This window comes from Epinephelus moara, chromosome 10, assembly GCF_006386435.1.
Source record: "Epinephelus moara isolate mb chromosome 10, YSFRI_EMoa_1.0, whole genome shotgun sequence".
In the NCBI taxonomy this organism is placed as follows: domain Eukaryota; kingdom Metazoa; phylum Chordata; class Actinopteri; order Perciformes; family Serranidae; genus Epinephelus; species Epinephelus moara.
Window position 1 is genome coordinate 13817723 of NC_065515.1, and position 15315 is coordinate 13833037.

At 42.8% G+C, this 15315-nt stretch overlaps 1 protein-coding gene across 2 annotated transcripts in view; it reads right to left on the reverse strand.

Annotated features, from left to right (window-relative positions):
• Window positions 1-15315, reverse strand: part of ssbp4 (single stranded DNA binding protein 4) — a 121356-nt gene that overhangs the window by 13173 nt on the left and 92868 nt on the right. For both annotated transcript variants that reach the window (XM_050054531.1, XM_050054532.1), the window contains exon 6: window positions 2867-2950. In XM_050054531.1, coding sequence (XP_049910488.1) covers window positions 2867-2950 — 84 coding nt within the window. The remainder of the gene's footprint in view (window positions 1-2866; window positions 2951-15315) is intronic.

A 15315-nucleotide genomic window follows, 5' to 3' on the forward strand; every position in this document is an offset into this window, starting at 1 on the left:
GCATCTTAAAACTACAAGTTCAATATCTTACTCTGTATTTTCTCAACATCATGTGCAATATTACTTTGCAGTATCATGATCACTTGTCAATTTAGTGCAAAATTTTTTTCTCAAATCATGTCTAATACTACTTCTCTTTGTTATATCATATACAATACAACATTGACTATCAGGCGCAATCTGCTTTTTTCCCACCAGTTTAGTTCATCTTTAGTAACTCTTGTACTTATCTTACTTCTATTGCTACTCTAGTGGGCACTGGTTTTGCTTTTGCTCCTTGAATAAACCTCTTATCTTGTATATTTGTATATTTTGACCAATATATAATACTCTGTTGTTCTAAAACTGCGCCCAGTGAGTGACCCTTACCAGGGAACCCACCGGTTATTCCGGTTGTTACTTGTTATGAATGATAAATTGTGGTTGCTGTACTTAGTGTTACTGTAATTTGAAGCATTCTCTGGCACAAGCATTTCCCTCAGGATAAATAAAGTTCTATTGAATTGAACTGAATTGAATAACAGAAATGATAAAGTCAGGATTTTCTCTAAAGAGAGTGAATTATGAAGAAGCAATCAAGATACTATAACACAACATTTCCTGATCTCAAGTGAAAAATATTAAATCAAATTAGGGTCAGACAGTTATATTGACAATATCTATTTATCGAAATGAATGTAAAATAAATGCAGCAGAATTATTCAAACAGATTTCTAGGGACGTGAACAGAGATGAAACAATGCATGAATTACAAACAAACCACTGTGGTGTACGTGTCACAGCGTGCTGCTGTCATTATCAGCTCAGCGGACGTCAAATTCAACCTTAAAAACTGCACATAGGTAAGGTAAAGTAAGGTAAGGTAAAACTTTAGGGATACAGACAGAGGTCATTAGTTTAACAAAATAGAAAGAATCCAGTATCACACACTGTCAGGGGTAAATCATGGACATAAGTGGTCACTGCTGGTTAAGATAAGCGATAGCAGGCGGGACAAAGTACAACCTGTAACACTTAGTGCTACACTTAGGGACACAAAACCTCCGCCCTGATGGAAGCATCTGAAATTCAGCATGGAGGGGATGTCTGAGCCTCAGAGGTGACCTTCTCTTCATACAGATGCTGTAGGTTATTAAAATGCATGCCTAAACCTCGGTCCACTGCCTAAGATGGACAAAAACTATGATCGTTTTTCATCTTTATAGTCATTTCTTTTTGCTTCGCTCTTCTTTTTGCTGTTGAACTTATTGAACTTTGATCTCTACATATTACTAATAACCCTAATATTATGATAATAATATCATTACAATCAAATCCACTAAATTAAAGGCAACCCCCTTAGTATATCTGGGCAAATCTGCTCTTCAGAAGCAGAAATGTTTCCACATATTAGGGATAAGCTACCTCTGATGGCACGTATCCCTTGATAACAGTGACACTTGTAGGTAGTGAAACAAGGCACAGCAAGGGTCAGTAAACTCTTTGTAACCAACCTGCCCAAATTCAGGTGTTATCTTTGCATGTCAGCAGGGGGAGCTATTGTGTTGAGGAATAATGCTCTGTAGTAGTTTTGTTACATTTACCAAGAGGGAGGGGCTTGTCGTTAAGTTTTGTAAAGTAAGACCTCAGGTGGTAAAATCCATTAGGATAAAGGTAAAGGAGGACAGATAAGAGAGAGGGAGAAAACATGAGGAGGGATAGAAACTTGGACTGGAAGGACAATATGGGAGACAGAAGGAGGTGAAGCAGAAGAGAAGAGGAACATGACATCGCTGGATGGGAGGATGAAGTCGTACGAGCGTAAGAGGTGTTCTACATCTTAACGTTTGCCTGCATGTGTGCCAGACATTGTTCTCACCGGGTCTGTATCACCAAACACCGATGAAAATCCAGCCTGGATAGTGTGATTCATAACAGAAAGTGAAGACACCATCCACACAGATGTTTCAGCAGAGAGGGGACAAGAGCTGGCTGGCCAAGACACACACACAGAGCCGGCGTGGTGAATAATGTAAAGCACCCCAGACAGATGGTTCTCAGAATTACCTATGAGAGGACGCTGCTGCAACTACAAATACCCACATCCAGCGAGCCATATTTCAGTGTCAGATGAAAAGAATTAATCCAACTATTATAGCATCGAGGGGAAACATGCTGATTTGAATGCCGATTGCGTGAGAGTTGTGTGTTTTGGTCACGGAGCATGAGCAGCAGAATAATGTTCATATCATCATTTTTCGCACAGAGATAAGCGCAGACAACACAAATACAACAGGAGACTGGCTTTCAATGGTAATTATGTACTGTATGTTTTGTGTGACAGTGTGTGTGTGTGTGTGTGTGTGTTTGGGGCAAGTGGAGGACAAATTATATAATCCTAGTTAGCCCTTGAGGCGAGGACTGACTTACTACTGTTTTCTTTTTAACCCTCCTCCCTCCTTCCTCCTCTCCTCTCCTCTCCTCCTCTCCTTTGACCATGTTGTGATGGGTTTGTGCACGAAGAGCTGCACTGTGTCAGGCTGTGCTGCAATATTAATGGTCTATTGATGGACTATGGGATGGTGAGTGCCGGGCTGAGGGAGAGAGAAGGCCCTCCAGATGCACCTCCACTCCTTACAGCTGGGCCAACACAGCTAAATTATTCATCCAACCCACCATCGTGGATGCTGCCTGTCCTGTCTGCTCGCACAACAAGGGACCTCTGTGCTGTTTGTACACTGTTGTTGTTGTGTGAGCAGGTGAACGAATGAGTGAGTGAATGGGTGAACACGTGAGTGAGTGTGAGAAAGTGAAAGCAGGCTTAAAGAGGGGGAATCACAACACAGCAGCTGCAGCTAAGAGAAGAGTGTGAATGTTTCCTTCTTACCTGTCCGTGAGGTCCCATCATGGGATTGCTGGGGTTGTGTGGGGGAGGCTGCGTGTGAGGGGAAGGCTGAGATCCTGGAGGACCCTGAGGGAGGAAAATCAAAAAGACGTCAATAAAGTGCTGCGATGATATGCATTCAAACCTGCTTAGGGGGGAAAAGAGATGTTGAACAAGCTTGCATTGCGTCCGGCTTCAGAGCGAACACTGAGGTTATTAAAAGAAAAGTCAATGTGAAACAACATTTAAAGGGTCAGTTCAAACAAATTCAAAATAATCACATTCTTTCACTTTCCTTTGGTTAATTAAGCCATGTAGATGAATATCCTAGAATCAGGGTTTTATTCGCCCAGATTTAAAGATATCTGTTCATAGATTTTTCTCACAGTCAATAACCGAAAAAGTATTAGGCTGAAGCCCCAGGCTCTATCCTATATCAACCAACTGATAACCCAGAATATCAACTATACCAAAGAAGGGAATAAATACATTTATAATTGAATACATTATACTCTAAATTACAATCCTTAATTATTTTACATTTTAATCATTTTTTTACACTATAATCCCTAATCATTAACAAGAAACAAGCAAAAACAAACAAACCACACTGCACAAACAGCAATTTCCCCTTCACCAGTTTTCACAACAGCTATTTCTTCAGTAAATGGTGGAGTTGTTTAGTCAAACTAGAGCTAAAAGGCCAGCTAATATTTGACTTATACATAAGGTGGCTAGAGACCCAACTCCAATGGGATGACAATGCTGCTCTTTATCAGCTAAAGGCGGATTTATACTTGTGCATCAGCTCTATGCAGACATACGTGGCCTGCGCTGTTGTGAGCAATTATACTTGTGCGTGGTGTGTCTGTGTCACTCTGCAATTACACCTCCAAACCAGTAGTAGGCGCTAGGGTTTCTGTGAAGTGCTGTAAAGTTGACTTGATACAAAACACATGGCTTAATATCAACCATTTCAAACACAAATCTGCTTCACTATAACTCGCAGCATTCACAGATAAACACTCTTCCTGGGCACATTTTCCCCACAACTACAACATGCTAATGTATTTAGCACAAGCCTATGACATTTTACATTGTGTAAATTAGCTTAGCAGCTAGCAGACTTTTCCTCTTCTCATATAAACCCAGGGACAACAGCAACATCTAACAAAGGTAACGTTACAAAATTTGGCTCCATTACAGCTCACAATGTTCACCGTCAAAACAACTGTCTTATAGACGAATTCGGCAAGCGATTTGTGTATGCCGCCATCTTGTGGCGGCGCCATTGCTGCGGTGACATGTGTCAGTCATCAATTCATTATGCTGTCAGTGTGAACCATATGACAGCATCATGAATAGCTGGATTGATAATGTTAGACAGTGGCCTCCGGTAACTGATGAAGGTATCTTAAATGAGTACCGATATTAATATAGAAATCAATCATTTGTTTGAGCGATTAGCAGGAAAGATTAGAGTAATAGGGACATAACAGACTGTATCATGAAACACTGTGTAATATAACGTTAGCATATGTTACGTGTGCTGACGTTAGCAAGCTAGCAGCGTGACATTTAATCATTATGGACAGGCTACGTGACCATCACATCATATTGAAGGCGATCAATATTGATCGCCTTCAATATGATGTGACGGTCGTCTAAAAGGTGGTGTAAAATTTGCCTGACCCGTCCGGAGCTCAGGTAATTTTGACCCTCAATCAGAGACCTGTAATTGCCGTTTTTCTGGTCATCGGAGGCCAGGCGATCAATAAAATATTCTTGAATACCTAAAACAAAACACAAACACGTGTTGTTGTTGTTTTTAGTCACATAGCCTGTCCATAATGATTAAATGTCACGCTGCTAGCTTGCTAACATCAGCACACGTAACGTATGCTAACGTTATATTACACAGTGTTTCATGATACAGTCTGTTATCTCCCTATTACTCTAATCTTTCCTGCTTATCGCTCAAACAAATGATTAATTTCTATATTAATATCAGTACTCATTTAAGATACCTTCATCAGTTACCGGAGGCCACCGTCTAACATCATCAATCCAGCTATACATGATGCTGTCATTGTAGAGAGTCAGTTCACAATGGCAGCATAATGTCACCGCAGCAATGGCGCTGACGCAAGATGGCGGCATACACAAATCGCTCGCCGAATTCGTCGATACTTAACACACGCCCCTATTTGATGTTAAAACCCTGTTGCTGTTTGTTTTTGCTCCCAAGTGGTCAGGGTCACTTGGTATAGCTTTAATTGCTGCTACAATCAGAGAGTAAATACAGCATGTCTAATTTAACTTTGTATCATAACAGCACAGCTATCACATCCATACTGTTAAATCAAGAAGGAATGCATGTAACCTGATTTGTCACTGACATTTGGAGACGGCCACATTGATTTTCATGCACAGGAACTGTTAATTGCCCGGACGAGGTCGGATCAATTCACAGGGTGGACCATTACAATCATGCTGCTTTGCCAGAGGATAATTCTGGGTATTTTCAAACACAGTCTTATTTTTTCCAATTTTTGCCACGATAATGCTTGATCCAGTTTGACAGAGGCGCTGCTGTCCAAAACACAGTCAAGGGCCAAAGCAAGCTTAATTTTGGTGCTCGCTTTCACTCTTCAGAGAAGTGCCAAATATTTGAACCCAATCAAACATCATTATGGCAAACCATAGAAAAATGAGTCCCAGGTTGAGAATAACTGAGATGATTCTGCCTCTTAAATCCACAGAGCAGTTTCATTTTGCATTTTGAGAGGGAATGAACAGTTTCGTCAGTTAATCTCTCAACAACAACAACAAACACCGTGTCAAGTACAGTAACGGAGGACTGAGTGAACTTTCACCTTGTTGTCTCTTCATGCAGTAACCTCATCTGACTCCAGCAGCAGCTGCTCTGACAGAGAACTGTTACTACCTGAACATCAATACGGAGAAAGAGGACCACCCACTGCCAGACCAGGCTTATCTACTAGTCTGCCAGAGCCTCCGTCAAGCACTCTGCTATCAGGTAACATTACAGGTGTGTGTGTGTGTGTGTGTGTGTGTTTGTGTGTGTGTGTGTGTGTGTGAGTGGTGCAACTGAGTGGTGATGAGTGCGAATATGAGATCACCCTGGGTTTTTTCACAGGTGAAAGCAGGATCTTCTTCTCTCAGGTGCTGAGTGTGTGCTGGCTGCAGTGTGTGTGTGAGCATGTACAGTAGTGGAGGGGGCTGCTGAGGGGTATTACTCCAACAGGTGGGTGTTGAACATCACAGTGGAAAGATAAAGGATTAGGGGATTACCCATGTGCAATATAACCTCAGACATACAAGCATAGGCACACACACACGCTGGTAGACATGTTTACATAATTTTGAATTCACTTTTTTATGTAAATATGCAGACACTGCTGCCAATACACACATTAAGACTAGAGTTGATTTTCTCGTATTGAATTAACATTTTATTTTTTAACATGTGCCTAGAAATATATTGACTAGACTTGATTTATCTGAGTAATTGTTAAGTTGTAAAATGCAGAACATGTTTGCACAAATTTAAATTGCTAATTTAGTCTAATGAGCAGTCCCAAAACCAAATATATTAACTTTACAATGATTAAAGTAAAATATTTAAATAAATAAAATACCTCAAATTTGAGAAGCCAACAAACCAACAAATACATATTGTTCTGCCTTAATAAATTACTTATAGCCACCACCCGTATTATTTTAATGTGACTATGCATCTTTAAAATTGATGGCATATGTTCTACTTGGACAAAAATTAGAAAATCGCACCGATCAGCTAACGGCCGATAGCTAATACTGATGTTTCTTCTTGTTGTGTATTTTGTTTTTGTTGTTATTTATTCCCCTTTTTGAGAAACAAAAAAAAGTCTTTATTATAAAATATTACTTTTTAGATTCATTCAGCCCTTCATTACACTGCCTTTGTTTGAGCATAAATTCAACCATACCAAATTATGAAACAACTTTTCATATAACCTTCACATGAAACTAGTCTTTACACAATTAACTGCTTCAAAAGCCTTTTTAATTTATATAATAAATCATAATTTCATCTCTAGTATAGACTTATGTTGCTGTGAAAAAACAACAAATGTCTCACTCAAAAAAAAACATTTATTCAAGTTTTTCATCAAAAGCTTAATTTTACAAGATTGCATTTGAACACATCCAATAACAGCTTACATTTTTTATTGAATAGAGCATGAACGCATCATAAAGTAACCAAATGCAACCTCCATTAGCTGTTAGTTCCAGCCACCAGCTGCTAACGGCTAACGACTAACAGCTAACTTTAACTAGCTCTCCTCCTGCCTATTTCAACACAGATTTGTTGTTCACAGTTTAGCATTATCAGAGAATCAATAGCTTTGTCCCGAAGGTGTCCATGGGAAGATCCACCCAAATGCATTTTCTATTGACGACAAGATGCCGTTAGTTTTGAGACCTGCTTTTTTGCCAGCGCATAACTGAAGTGACAACAGAAAACAACGTCCGTTAACATTGGTTTTCTTATTTGCCGATAGGCTGATGGCAGTCAGCAAGACGACTATCTTCTGATACCGATGTTCAGCTAAAAAAATGTCAGTAATTTGTTGGCATAATTTCAGTTGAGCAACTTCGATTTATCAACTAATTGTTTTAGCACTAGCACACACACTCACACACACACACATTGGCACATGAAACTGTCTAGACTTGTGCACCTCTTCACCTGCGTGCAGCATTTTTCTGAAAGGAAGCAGCTGCACAGATACCTGCATCTCTCTAGCCTCACACAAACACTCACGCACACACACTCACTTTAAATCTCTCCTCCCCCCCCTCCGTCGCTCCCTCACTTTCCCACCCTGCCCACTGCGCCGCCCTCCCTGTGCGAGTGCTCTGCTGGCATGGCTGGCATGGTGGAGTGCCGACAGAGCTGAGCACCAGGAACCTGTGGGCGCTGCTACAGTGGGAAAATAAACATGCCTGACTGACAGCTTGAAACAAGTGCGTTCCCACAGGCACAGATACAGTGCCGCTGTGCTGCCAGGTACACCGTATAAGAGCTCAGATTTTGGCAGGAGAGATGAGTTTGTACATACACGTGAAAACAATATGGCTCATAAGCAGGAGCCCTTTTTCATGGACTCACAACCCTTTCTAAAAAGACACAAGTGTTGAGCTCAGCAGCAGCGGCGGCAGCAGGGCTCTCAAGACAGGTGCTTCCTATCCTTTTGAGACATGGCAGTTTACTTTTCTTGTTGCATTGATTCTATTCATCTCGCTGTCGTGAGACTGGCTCATCTGAGAAGCAGTCAAGTCTTCAATAGAGCCACTCATTAACCAGCTACACAACATGCAGCCGGTCAATAATCTATTCAACAATCTGGAAATGTTTATTTAGTTGTACATACAGTGTACTCTGGATGTGCTGGCACAGTTATGACGTTTGTACCCGTGCCATTGTGGTTGTTCTGCCACTCTGTGTGTGTATGTTTTGGGTGGTTAACACCAGCTGTACTGGCTCGCTCTGTCTCTCAGCAGGTTCACACTGGGGCTAATGCAGCGCTAGCTCTGTCTGACCTCAGAGGTTATTGTTGTTGATGTGCCAGTCTGGGAGTGTGTGTGTGTGTGTGTGTGTGTGTGTGTGTGTATGTCTAACAAGACACCCCTGCGGGGTCTGGCTGCACTGATCCAGCTGCAGCAGTCTGCTTCTCCTTTACACACACAAAACCTAGTTTTAGTCACTTAGGAGGACACTGCTTTGGCTTACATTCATTTCCTGGAGCCTTACCCCAACCATAACCATTGCCACCACATCCCTGAGGCCTCTTTTCCACCAACCAGACTGGTTCAAATCAGCTCAGTTCAGTTCTTTACACATTACAGTGGTTATTTTTGCATTTTCATTGACAAAGTTGTCGACGGTAACAAAAGAACCGTGCTGCTCCATCCTGTTTTTCCATTACACCCCTGTTAATTCACCAAGCACACTGATCTGATACTAAAAGGTGGAGCTAAAAACATGGTCAAGAGATGATCAACACTCTTGCTTGACAAGGATTTAATGCACAAACCACAAACCCACTATTTTTAAATATCCCATTGACTGTGACAGACTCTCAACACTATGGGCTGTTTTTTTTTTTTGCTCTGAAATGACACACAAAGCTGTTTTGTGGAGGATCAACAAGGTACAGAAGTTCCTCTGAATTGTGAACAGGAAATACAATGAGAGCTGGATGGAGCAGCGACATGCTATTATCATCTGGTTACAACCCCGGCTACATTCAAGAGTACTGTCTGCCATGGAAACACAAATCAGATCAACGGTTTGGGTGCATGTTCGTATTTTATGTATGGCTCTGGGAGCAATATACCCCAAGTGTTTAGGGGAAAACGTGGCTTAACTTGAACTCTTATTATAACCTTAACCAAATCTTAACTCTACTTAAACCAAATACCAAGACCCAACCCCAAAATACTTCAGTTGATCTTGTGGGGACGAGCTTTTTGTCCCCAAATGGGAATTAAGTCCCTGTAATGTAGCTTTGTGAGCGCATTTTGTCCCTGCACTGTAGGTAATACACAATCTCATTTCACACACACACACACACACACACACACACACACACACACACACACACACACACACACACACACACACACGGTGCTCCTCTCTTGTTCCTCTCTATAATGTGCCATAATGGAGCATAGCTCCTCTGGCTGGGCCTCCCTGGGCCTTCCTGCTATTACATCTGAATGGGCCAGCATATGGCCTTTATGGCCGTACTGTTCTCTCTACAAGTCCCTGCAGAGCGAGGGGAGAGAGGGAGAGAAAATTTCAACTGTCACAGAGGTGTGCGCAGAGCGAGTTTGAAAAGTAGCTTGTGTGCGAGTGTGTGTTTGCGTGGTGTTGTTTGTGTTATATGTGAAGGAGAGGGGAGGAAGGAGGGGGGACACGGGGAGCGTTAAATGAAGCAATTAATAAAATCATTTTCTACCCGGCTAAGGAGATAACAGCTTGGCACAGTACCACAAACCCATCAACACAACCCCCTCGCCTCCCCACCACTCATTTCAGCTTAAGGAAGACCCACACCGCTGCCCCTGATGGACCACTAACACACAGAGAGAGAAACAGAGAGAGGGAGAGAAAGAGATGGAAGAGTACCAGTCATCTGAGTTTTCTTTTCTTGTTTACAGCTGCTAACACTAGAGGGCAGTGTGTAACTGCCGTCAAACTGCTGGACACACACACACACACACACACACACACACACACACACAAACAGGGAGCGAGAACACAAAGCGGCCTGCATCACTGAACACAACAAACAAAGCCAGGAGGAACAGCACCACACACACACACACACACACACACACACGGAGTGCACACTCATTGTCATTCCTTGCTAACATTCCTGAGAGAGCAGCAGTGGCAGCAGTAGGTCTCCTGCTAGCTCATTGTATATAGCATGGCAACACGTCAGCTCAGAGACGGGAACTCGCTATCAGGGGTGTTTTCTCCCCGAGGACGGCTGCGAAACGCTGACAGCCATTTAAACATGTTAGGATGGCACCAAATGATTTATATATATCTGCGATCCCCCTCCTTAGCTGAGAGCAACGTTCAGAGCTTACAGCAGAAGTTTCACCAACACACAGGGAAATGTGTGTGTGTTTAGAGGCAGTTCTCACGTCTGTCTCCAAACAGATAAAACACACCGTATCGGCAACGTGCTGCTGATAGGGATGAAGCATGCACAGTAGGAGACAAAGGCTACATTGAAATCCCTGTTTAACTGCAGCGACTGTTATCAACGGGTTTGAACTAAGTCTAACAGTAGCTACAGGCAGACAATGGACAGAGGAAACATTTGCCGAGGACTGCCTCTCATCTCTAAGTGTCTGTCATTCAAGGAGAATTGTTAGGTATCATTTTTTGCCGCTGTCCTCTCAAGGATAAGCAGAGATGATAAGAGTCAGAGACAGTTTCTCTCCTCAATGGGTCTAGTTCATGCTGAAGTGAAAACTTCTGCCTGCACACTCTCATCTGAGTCCTTTAGCATCTGTCTTTTTGATTCCTTTATTCACAGCGCTATTTCAGATAGGACAGAAAAAGACATTAAAATGTTTCAGAGGGCTTTTTACACACAATCCTTTGCCGTCTTTTGTCCAGTGGTCAAAGGAGCTTCAAATAGTTTGGGGCAGTACGTGCACTGTTTTGTGTCCAAGAAAAGACAACCTTGTAATTTTCTTTCAGTCCCTCAGTCATCCAGGATCCACACCAACAGTCTACATCATCCACTGAAGGACCGACGCAGACCCTGACTAGACACTGAGATCTGACATTTGAACCTTACACAGAATAAATAATACCAGAGCAGTGGCATATTGAAACCAAAAGCCATCACTGAATTTTGGGAATTCCTTTGTGCTGTTGAAACATAAAGGCAAGTTGAAAACTATGGAGAGATACCAGTACAGTTAACATTCTGAATTCCAAACCAACCCTGTTTTAATGTGTCATATATCTTTATATAGCTTGGTTAGGTGATTCATCGTTCTTCAAATAGGTTGGTTGTCCTTTTGTTGAGAAAGACAAATATACAGCTTTAATTTGAAGGAGTACATTGGTTGTAAGGAACAAAACATTTACTGGGAACAAGCCATCTCAAGTTTAGGGGAGACTCGTTGGTACCAATAGAACCCATTTTCATTCAGATCAGAGTGTGGATACCCGACCCAAGGCTGACGGGTCCTGTCAGAACCCGACGGGTTGGGCTGGGTTCGGATAACAAATCACAAAATTTTGCTCGGGTTTGGTTCGGCCCACTCGAAATGCTGCTGTGTTGTACTATGGCCTATTCAAGCGCTGGAATTTGTTATTTACGTGAGAACCCCTGAATGCAACACAGGCTCTGCTCCAATTGAGTGTGTGTGGCGTGCTTGACTGGGCGTAACAGCAGCCATTTGATGGTCAACAGACAAACTGTAACCATAATAACAATAACTGTCAGGTAACAAACTGCATTGGGCTCGGGTCGGGTTCGGACTTGAAAATCAGAAAGTCTGTCAGGGTCGGGCCGGGCTCGGTTATAATTGTTTTGGACTCGGGTCGGGCTCGGTCAGGAAAATGCGGACCGAGCCGTGCTCTAATTTAGATATCTTGAGGTAGGAGTATAAGGGACTCCTTTGAAAATGGCCATGCCACTTGTTCCCTCGCCAAAAGTTTATCATACTTTTGGCATGTTATTTAGCACCCCTTTCCAACAAGCTAACATTGTTGGTACCAATGGAATCCTTAGTTAGTCTAGTTACACAAAATACCAGCTTAAAAAAAAGCGCTAATGTCTCTTAAAGGTAGTAATATGGGCCTCCAATTATTGTTGCCAATGGGGGGCAGCAATTGTATCATTAGGGCCATTGCCCCCCTGGTCCCCCCAATGGGGCCACCACTGCACCAGAGTCGCCATTCTTCAACCATCCCTCCATAATTTTCAGTCTCCCATTCACGTTTTAAAAGCACTTCACCTATTTTTTTCCGCGTCTTTGTAAAACCAGTGACCAGGATCAGGATGAACCCTGAGATCAATCTTACCTTTGATCAATAAATTACTGAGAGCAGATGTCCCCCTAATTCGCCATGTGCCTGCCATGTCTCAGCTTTGAGCGGGTTCTTAAATTCGTCTTTGATACCTGGGTTTGCTTGTTGTTAAATGTGTAATCAAACCTAATCCTCTTGTTGTGCTTTTTGGTGTTCTCCCTGAAGAGCTGCAATTACCTGCAGTAAAACACACTGCCCTTGACTTTGGATCCCTTTTTTGGCAAGAGGAGCTGTGCCAGTTTAGTAGAAAGAGCCTGCCCCACCCTAACTGGTTAATGGAGCACATTAAGTTTTCAAATACTTGACATGTAGATCAGAGAATAAGGTCAACAAAGGGCGACTTCTTGGGGCATTATTTGACAGGTGGGCCACATAAATCTCTAAAAAGCACATTTTATCTAATTTACTTTGCCCTGGACTGAAACCTAACACTAATTTATGCTGGTTTCTTCCAGATTATGTCTCATCTTATTATTATTTTATTATTTTTTGTCTATACATGTGCTATATTCATGTATGCATTATAAAAACTGTGCAGTAAACATCTCCCTGATATATTTCTATCTATGGAGCAGCAGATGGGAGATGAATCCATCAACTGTCCACTATTGTCGTCAGCTGTCATTTTTGCGATCACACATCTCTGAAAGCCAATAAAAAACATTTTTGAAAGACTTTCCTGACGTCTCAGTGTCCTCTCTTCTCCTCCACTCTGTGCTGCTTTCTTTCCCTCCTCCTCCCTGTTATTAACTCTGTCTCTCCTCACAGCCTCTCCTCCCTGTTTCTCCTCCTCTCCGTCATCTCCCCCCTTTACTTGTCCTCCCCAGAGGGCCATGATGCAGCAGCGATGGACTTTCGCTGAGAGGAGGGTAGGATTATATACCAAACGTATAGAGATGCTCACACCAACACAGCATTTCTCTCCCACTTTTTCTCCTCCATCCTCTGTCTTCCCACCTAAAGCATGTCTCGCTTCATCTATCTTTTTTTTCCTCTCTGCAGGAGTCCGACACCCAGCTCGTCCTGTGAGCTACAGATTAGGGGAGCACGGAGGCGGACGCCCTCCTCCTCCTCCCACCTTCCACCTCCATTTTCCTCCGCTGTCCCTCTTTTGCCCCTCATCCCTCTCTCCCAGGACCGTAGCCAATAACAGTGTTGGGGTCACCCATGTTAATTACCGCGCTAGTGCGACTGGGAAAAAAATGTCTGCAACACACACACAGAGTGCACATGAACAGTTCACACACAACGGAGCTGGTGAGTAAGCATGTGTCACTGAAGCAGTGTGTGTGTGAGAGAGCGAGAAAATAATAGTTTTAAAGACAAGGGAAATGGAGAGAGTGAGGAAATGTCATAGAGAAGGATACCAGGCGTACGAAGGAGAGAGGAGAGGGAGAAGGTGGCGGGAGGAAGCAGACCCGGAGATGAGAAATGACTACAGCACAGAGAAAATTTGAGTATTTACAACCCATTCACAATTCCGCATCGAAAACACAATAAACACTGTTGAGTTTTCTACAAAGGTGGAAATTTCACACTGTCAAATGACTGACCTTACCACCAGTGTAACTGAGAGCACGGAGATGAGAATATGAGTAAAATCTCAACAATATGTGGGAGGGAAAGATAAAAAAAAATCTGCTTTCCCCTTCACCTGAATGAATAAATGAACTGCAGAAAACTCAGTAGCCTGCATTTTCAGCGGAGACCGCAACCATTAGTTCACCAGGGAGTGAATGTCAGCTACTGAGGCAGCGTGTGTGGTTCAGCTCGAGCTGAAGTTGAAAGATGCCATATGAACACGCTACAACACAGTGAAATATGCTGCTGTTCTGGCAACACCGTCTGCTTGATTTAGGGGAGGCTGATGTAAAGTTTGGAGAGATGCAGGGAACATTTTGTCTGTGTTTTAGTGCGCGATGCAGCCTCTCTGTTCACACTTGTTTTTTGTTGTTGTTTTCTTTACATTTGCCTGCTTTGCTGCTCAGATTAGCTGAGCTAAGCAAAGAGAAGAGGGTGAATATTGCAGCGTTGGAGAGAAACCATCCGTCCCGTCTTTCTTCTCCCTGTCTCCCCTCTGCCCATCCTGTCTGTCTGTCTGTCTGTCTGCCTGCCTGCCATGCACACAGGGTCTATTTATGGAAAGCAATGTCACTCATGCAACACCATCAGATAGCTTTCTCCCCGGCCTGCTCACTGCTCATACATCATTAACATTCTCCACGACCCCTGCACGCACACACACACACACACACACACACACAAACACACACACACAACGGCTGCACACGACATGCTGCCAATCAACCAGCACAAGACAACGCAGGCAAATGGCTATACAGTTCCACACTGTATGTATTTACACATCAGGCATACTAAACATCCGAGAGGAGCGTGTTTGTAAAACCTGCTTAATCATTCATAACAAGCAGAGCATTATGGAATACTGCACATTTCGTCGTTCTTACACACGAATAACAAAAACAGACTTTAACCAAATATGTATACAATTACTACAGCTGCAACACAACAACCTAAACATGGTAAATATGAAGCTGCAGCTAACAGCTAGTTAGCTTAGCTTAGCTTAGCACAAAGGCTGGAAACAGGAGGAAAAGCTAGCCTAGCAACAAACTCTGCCCACCAGCACTCCTAATATTTCTTCTTTTTGCATTTATTTGATAGGACAGACAGCGTGAAAGCAGGACAGAAAGTAGGCCAAGGGATGGAATTGAACCTGCGACCACTGCGGCAAAGACACAGCCTCAATAAGTGGGACACCTGCTCTACCAGGTGAGCTAATAGGCACCCCAGC